Genomic DNA, 7,500 nt, shown 5'->3' with positions numbered 1-7,500 from the left:
AAAATGCAAAAGCATGTGAAGGTCGATGTTATTTTTATTCTGGGAGATGCAGCCATCACAAAATAATCTCAAAGTTTTTATACCTTCTAAGTTCATTGTTTTGAGGTGGCTATAGAGAGCTGATGAAATTTCAGTACTACCTTTCCCTGCCTGTTCTTCAGACCAAGTGTAAAAAGTTGAATTTTTACCATCTAAGCTTGTTACACATAAGCTATAAAAGTTCAACTGCCTTAGATAATATGCATCTTGGATGTTTGTTTTTGGAAGTTGTTGGATTTGTTGCAAATCAAAACATAAATTCATAACTGATTCATCAGTGTTTTCTTTCATGAACGAATAAAATGAGTTCGCCCTTAGCTTATGGATTCTTTTTTCAGTCATACGGTTTACACGTTCGTCAGATCCCATTGGTAAACTTTTTATTTTCTGATCAAGTAGTGCACAAGTGCTACACACATCACTTGATGGAGATTTAAAGCCAATGTTGAATTCATTGACGAATAATCTCCTAAACATAGCAAAACTGACTTTGTACTGGTCATTGTTAACTACTTGGTCACTATACATTTGGTGCAACTTCTTTATACTTAATCTACAATTTAAGTACAGACGTTTAGACTTTTTTCTTCCATAGTGACTTTTACATGCCCTCAAGTTAGAAATAAAATCTCTTACTTTATTTTTCTTTTCGATACTCCTGTTACTTTTCCTATCACCACCTCGCTTATCCTCAATAGGCTCTCCAGAATAAACTTTTGCGACTAAATTGGCTAGCCTTTTTCTCCCTACTTTGGTGATAGCAAGAAAATTTTTCTTGCAAACAGGAATTCTTTTTTCATTGCTTTGAATATAGTAATTAGCTGAAAAGGCATGCTGTGAGCCTGCTGAAAGAGACTTGTTTTGGTTCGGCATGTTAGGCCTACGTCGTTTAACGTTCTTTGCAACGACTAATGAAGAAAGTATAGAATCTTGGTGAAGTTTTTCTGGTACTTTATAAAGTTTGTCCCGCAGTTTCTTTACATCATTTGGTCTAATATCAGAGCATGATAAAGTCTTAGTGGAGTGTTTGCATGGGATGTAAACATTACTACCTGTTGGTGCAGAGTAACGCTTACGTTTGGCTTCTTTCCTTTTCCCACCACTTGCCTGTCTCTTGCGTGTCCCACTATTTCCAATGCTCACTAACACACCATCCACTACTTCTTCCATTATTTTCAAAATTATAATAAAACAACATTAACTTAATCCAAAAACTTATGAAAACAGTCTAACATGACTTTAAACATTCACTATAACCTCAAATATCTGCTGGAAATAATAACAGATGACAACTGGTCATGTGACACAAGTGAGCAGCTGTGATTGGTCCACTGGAGAAACCACTAATTGAATGAACATAGGCTTTGGAGGAAACACTTTTTGATTGAGATATCAGTTTTCTACATTTATTTTTAATAGGAGAAAGCATTTTTTGACTGAAACTAATTATTGAATCTCGTGAGATTCAACTTAGAGAATAGCAATCAGCCAAAAACTCACTTTTCAATTTTTTGTGAGAAATCACCTTTTGAATGTTTGCTCCTCGAATATTCACGTTGATTGAGACCAAATCCTATATATATAAATAACGCTCTTTAACAAACATGTCCGACTTCTGCAGTTGTGTTTAAAGAGCCTAGAAAGTGCACGTGGACTAGCCAGCGTTGGAATAGTTAAGTCAAATTTCATAGCTTCAATCTCCAAAATGCCTGGTTTCACTAGATTGCAGCAACGCGTTATCAATAGGAAACAAAATCATATGTAATAGTAAGAGACATATCATTGCAAGCCTGGCTGTTTGGCATTATTATTTATCAATAATGGAAAGAGATACTAATTTATTATATTAATATTAGTGTTATCGCAAAAACTAATCTTTCATACTCATGCAAAGTTTAATTAATATATATCAAACCTTAAACCTTATCGTAAAGGTTTTGGGTGCACTTGTTCGAGAAGCTACCTACTCCTGACGATCACAGAGCTGCCGCCTGTTCCTGGTGAGATCTGAGTTTTACGAATACTTACTTGATACTAGATAGTGCGTCCAGTTGATCTGAGCGATGTTGGACATGTCAAAATGCCTTTTTGGATATTCCCTCCCAGCTTAATGCAATGTAAGAATGGTAGGGGACAAGTTGGCACCTTGGTTAGCTTTATCAAAAAATTCTTTCAAGAAAATGTTTAAAACTGTTTTAAAACATTTTTTTAAGGAACAATTTTAAAGTGTATTTTAATTTCTTTGGCTCTTTAATTGATCGAATTTCAATGGAAAGTGCTTGAAAAATCTACCAGCACATTTAGGCTTTTTTCATATATGTTTAGCCTGTAGGAAGCAGCAAACCTATTTTCTTGTCTGGCGTTGTGTGTATGGATATTGTTTACATATTCCATTCTGTGGAATTTTATGTAAACAGAGACTTCGAAAATATAAAGGTTTGGCACTGTTAAAATTCCCATATTAAGATCTTTGCAAAGGAATCTGAATGATTTTAATTGCCTGAAACACTGTCGTGCATTGTCGTGGAAAGGTTGCATATCTATTTGGAACTGTCCGATCACGAACTTCTTCTGACTCAGCCTCTTTTTGGGACCTACCACTAGTCAATTCTTCTTATAATTTTGATCTACTTGGAAAAGTATATATACATATATATATATATATATATATATATATATATATATATATATATATATATATATATATACATATTTGAAATAATGAAGGCTTACATTAAATTGTATAATTAACAATTACGTCCGGTTTCATCAATAGTTGAGTAGGCTAGAGCTTTTTGACGTGACAACGTCTTAAATTAGGTTGCGGCTCAGAGTCACTCATGAAAAAGTGTAACGCCCGGTAACGTTACGATGCCCGTCCAGTGAGTCCGCCGCACGGGATCCGCACGGGATAAAGCAGATAACTGTGGGTCCGCCGCACGGGATAAAGCAGATAACTATGTTTATTCGTGAAAATGTGGAGTGCTTAGATTCGTCATTTACAACAACTACAACAATAAAGGTAAATAATTGTACGCTGATATTTCATTATCGTAAACTATGATTGATTGATTAATTGTTAGATTGACACAAAAGTTGAGAAACTGAGTTTATAGGTTATGTCATACTATTGACAAATGTTGATAGTGTTAAGTAAATTATTAGTTTAAATCACTCTGCAATCAATCGTAATTCAGTCGATTGAGAAGAAACAGCGCGTATTGCTAGTCAAACATTTAAAATAACAAATTATAACCTCTAACCTGTCATAACAGTGCGACCAAACAAACGAACTAAACCGACCAATCACCACGCGCGGAGTTAGAATTTAACTGTGTTTAGCAAGAATTTCAAATTCCAATTTTAGTAAATGTTTTATTCAACTTTACCATTTACAATAACAAATTTTAATTAATTTCAAATTATGTACAATGTTTTAGTAAACAAAATATATTTCTATAGTTAAAATTTGTGCAATTCTTATTTTCATTCAATTCCTTGTTCCTATTGTGCAATTTAATAATATTCATATCAATAAATATTCTACCGAGAAAAAGACGTTATCACGTAAAATCTTCGCCCGTAAAACCGACTTTACAGGCAACCATAATTTTTTTTATTTACGTCAGGTATTTCACCATAACACACTTTATAGTATGTTTAAAAATACTAGTGCTTTCAAGCGTTGTCTGTAAAATTTGTACTTCTTATATTACCTACATACTAGTAAATAAGTTATAGTTTTATTCTGTAAAAATACTATTGCTTACTCTTTGTCTTACTTTTACCGCCATCGTCGTTACCAGCTGATTCATAATTGTCATTTTGAATACTGCAATAAGAACAGAATAAGTGAACAAAACTGAGCAACTAAAACTTTCAACAGAATAATTTTTACCAGGTAAGAACCAGCTTTAAGTCTTAACAACTCTTTTATTGTTTGAGTTCAGTTTTATTATGAAATAAACTAAATTAATATAGCATATCTTTGACTAACGAAATACACGGTCGATTTCGTCAGTGACAACATACATAGTTTGAATTAAAATTTACAAAGGATAAATCTCAGATTTGTAATGTTTTTATACTCGTTTCTTACAACATGAAAAATCAAGTACAGTCCAGGTTGGGCGACTTGGTATCAAGTAGGCTAGGCTCTACACGTTCTATGACGAATAGAAATAATAAAAAATGTACACATTACTTTTTCTGTGCTAGGCCTACAACAATTTTATAAACTAGACTTTCAAGAAAATAAATTTTTAATTGAAATAACATAATAATGGCCGATATAAATCATAATGTAAATTTGGAATCGGATATAGACATTAATACTAATTACCTACTACAAAGTTGCCCAAAGAGTTCTTTATATTTCTCTATAGGCTACTTAAAGGTTGCAACAAGCAGAACTTTAAAGAGTGAATCTGATTAGATATTACTAAGCTAAACCGAAGGTGTTTCGTATATTTACATGAAGTTTTGAGTACATATGTCACTGAATTATGACCAAAAGGTTATAGTACAATAAGCGGACCCAGTTTTTATATCGATTAGTATAATCATCGACTTAATATTCATATATTGAATATGAGTCTATCAATCATATCAACAAATATCTATAGTCATAATAACAATAGTATTTGCAATTAATATTAGGCTATACATATAGTGACAATCTCAAATAATAAAGCAGATGTAATGATGAAACAAACAATTAGAACTAGAAGTAGGAAACATAAATAATAACGAAATGATAACAACGTAACAAACATTTATAGCAGAAAATACAAAATAATCGTAACTATTTTTATGTTGTCTCCTGGGTAGCAATGATTAACCACTTTCAAGAAGTTGAAAGTTGAAAGCATCCTGTCTGGAATACCGTACTTCTCTTCTGTACAAATATTCACAGAGATGATCCGCAAGCAGGTTGGATGCTATGCCACTTTTTAAACTTCGTTTCACGATCCTCCACACAAGGTTTTGGCTAGGTCTGTTATTGTTATTAAAGACAATATGTACATTTATCATATGAAAAAGTGTTTAAAGTTTAGTTATTGTTTAAAGATCAGTAGGTAATTCTAAGCAATATATGGGTCAACCTCGATTTTTCTCATATTACAATATAATGTTCCAATAGTCAAATAGAAAAGGAAATGACTAGAACTTCTTGCCGGAAAGCAGTTATAGGGAGCAGGCAACTCATATTACAATATAATGTTCCAATAGTCAATTAGAAAAGGAAATGACTAGAATTTCTTGCTGGAAAGCAGTTATAGGGAGCAGGCAACCGCGAGAATTACCTATTAGTGATCAGGGGCACTAACGTGATCTGGGCTTCAAATTTGGAACTACTCGAGTTAATCTTTCTCTAAAAGAGCAAGCAGCGCGAAGCGCTGCGCAGCGGGCAAGCATCGTGCGTGATCTTCGTATATACTGAATTGATTCAGGCCAAAGGAATGACACAGATTCCTTTACCAGATTTTTACGGAGATTTTGTATTGGGCGGATTATATTGGTTTACTTTGCTTTCCAGCATGTAATTATGTGTTTAAAATTGTTTTACATACATTACCTACATTATATTGTAATATATAATAACAATTTATCAGAAATTTTTAATAAAAAAAAGGATCACGCACGATGCCTGCCCGCTGCGCAGCGCTTCGCGCTGCTTGCTCTTTTAGAAAAAAAAATTAACTCGAGTAGTTCCAAATTTGAAGCCCAGATCACGTCAGTGCCCCTGATATCTAATAGGTAACTCTAAGCAATATATGACCGTCTGGCGGTTGCCTGCTCCCTATAACTGCTTTCCGGCAAGAAATTCTAGTCATTTCCTTTTCTAATTGACTGTTGGAACATTATATTGTAATATGAGAAAAATCGAGGTTGACCCATATATTGCTTAGAATTACCGATCAGTATTGGTTGGATATATTGATAGTTATAATTAGTAATATCATTTGTTAATATCAATATAAAAAACCTCTCCGCTTTTCTCTACCCAAACAAAATGATAAGCATATGTTTAATTAATTTAATTTCTCTGCTGTTATGCATGGAGTGTTGACATGAAATCAGTAACATCATGCATGATCAAAAAAGCCTGGTTATCATCTCAAGATTCACATAAATTAAATGTTTTTCAACTGAAATCACTTATGTGCTTTAATACTTCACACACTCATTGCTCACACACAGGACTTATACTACAAGATTCAATTAATTTTTGGAAACAAATCATATGTATGTTAAAAATCTTAAGAGTTTGATTTATATAAAAATATTGTTTATCTATATAAAAATTTAGCTACTAAAATACTGTAGAATATGATGATCTGGATCAACTAAGCACTAACTTTGGTTCTTTTTTGAAATTGACGTTAAAAAAACGATAAATGTTTGTTTTTTTACTTTAATTCATTAATAATCACTCATATAGACTAACATATTTATTAGGTTTAATCTTCACATCAATGGTTTAATATTTTGGTTAATATTTAAGGTGAACTGAAATATTATTCAAATGGTCAATTATCGGTGAGTTCTAAGTTTAATAGCGGAATTTTATCCTCGTGTTAGAACTGTTGTACTTTTGTTGTGTGGTATTGTTATAGACTACAGAGAAGAAATTTAAATATTTTACATTGTTCAAAAAGATAAAACTAGTAATTTTTGTTAGTCAAATGGAAGCTATCTGTATACTATAAGTGTTTGATAATTTAACATTTTTAATAATTTTGCTCTTTAGATCATTTACAGTAAAAGTTATTGCGTATAGGTTAAGTTTTAACCACATAAATGTATCCTAAATTTTTAGTAATAATATTATATGAAAAATTATGTACCAAACCCAAACTAAGTTTCGGTCTATGTTTTTATTTTTGTTTTACTTATTTTTTAGTACAAAATAAACAAAATGATTAATTTAGATTAAGATCTTATTTTAATTAAAAGGACATTAATATTGTTTCTGTACAATAAAAAATCTCCAATTTCAGTAAGCCATGGAGGGCGACAAGTACAATTCTTCTGCATTCTCAGTACCGGGTATGATACAGGATCTGACTTTGTTGAGCACTCCACTGCCACAGGCCACGTCAACAGCAACCAAAAAGTGAGTATTTTCATATAATAAAAAATATTTTAAACTTTATAATGGTATAATGTCTGTTCTGTTAGGGAGTCTACATTTTTCTAGGATATCCTTTATATTTGTGAGATATTTTCTCCCAATTCGTATTGAAAAGATAATAGAATATAAATTGAAGCAACCAGATAATTGTTAAATCTTTTGGAATTTCAATTATATATCCAGCTAACATCCATAATTATGTACACAATTAATACTTTGCATGTTTATATGAAGTATTTTGTGGGTATAGTTTTAGTAGAAAACAATGCAATATTTGACAGAAGTTTTAAATCTGACTTACATTTTACTTGTACGATTTGGTG

The 7,500-nt window shown here is 32.0% G+C and overlaps 1 protein-coding gene across 1 annotated transcript in view; it reads left to right on the top strand.

The window, feature by feature from the left end:
- Positions 1-3,848: 3,848 nt before the first annotated feature.
- LOC124352736 overlaps positions 3,849-7,500 on the top strand; it is a 70,908-nt gene continuing 67,256 nt past the window's right edge. Inside the window, exons 1-2 of the mRNA XM_046802375.1 lie at positions 3,849-3,940; positions 7,044-7,159. Of these exons, the coding sequence (XP_046658331.1) occupies positions 7,050-7,159 (110 nt within the window). The 5' untranslated portion in view covers positions 3,849-3,940; positions 7,044-7,049. The remainder of the gene's footprint in view (positions 3,941-7,043; positions 7,160-7,500) is intronic.

Source organism: Homalodisca vitripennis, chromosome 1 (genome assembly GCF_021130785.1).
Source record: "Homalodisca vitripennis isolate AUS2020 chromosome 1, UT_GWSS_2.1, whole genome shotgun sequence".
Classification (NCBI taxonomy): domain Eukaryota; kingdom Metazoa; phylum Arthropoda; class Insecta; order Hemiptera; family Cicadellidae; genus Homalodisca; species Homalodisca vitripennis.
Note: the sequence above shows the minus strand (reverse complement) of the source record. Positions and strands in the feature narration are given on the sequence as shown.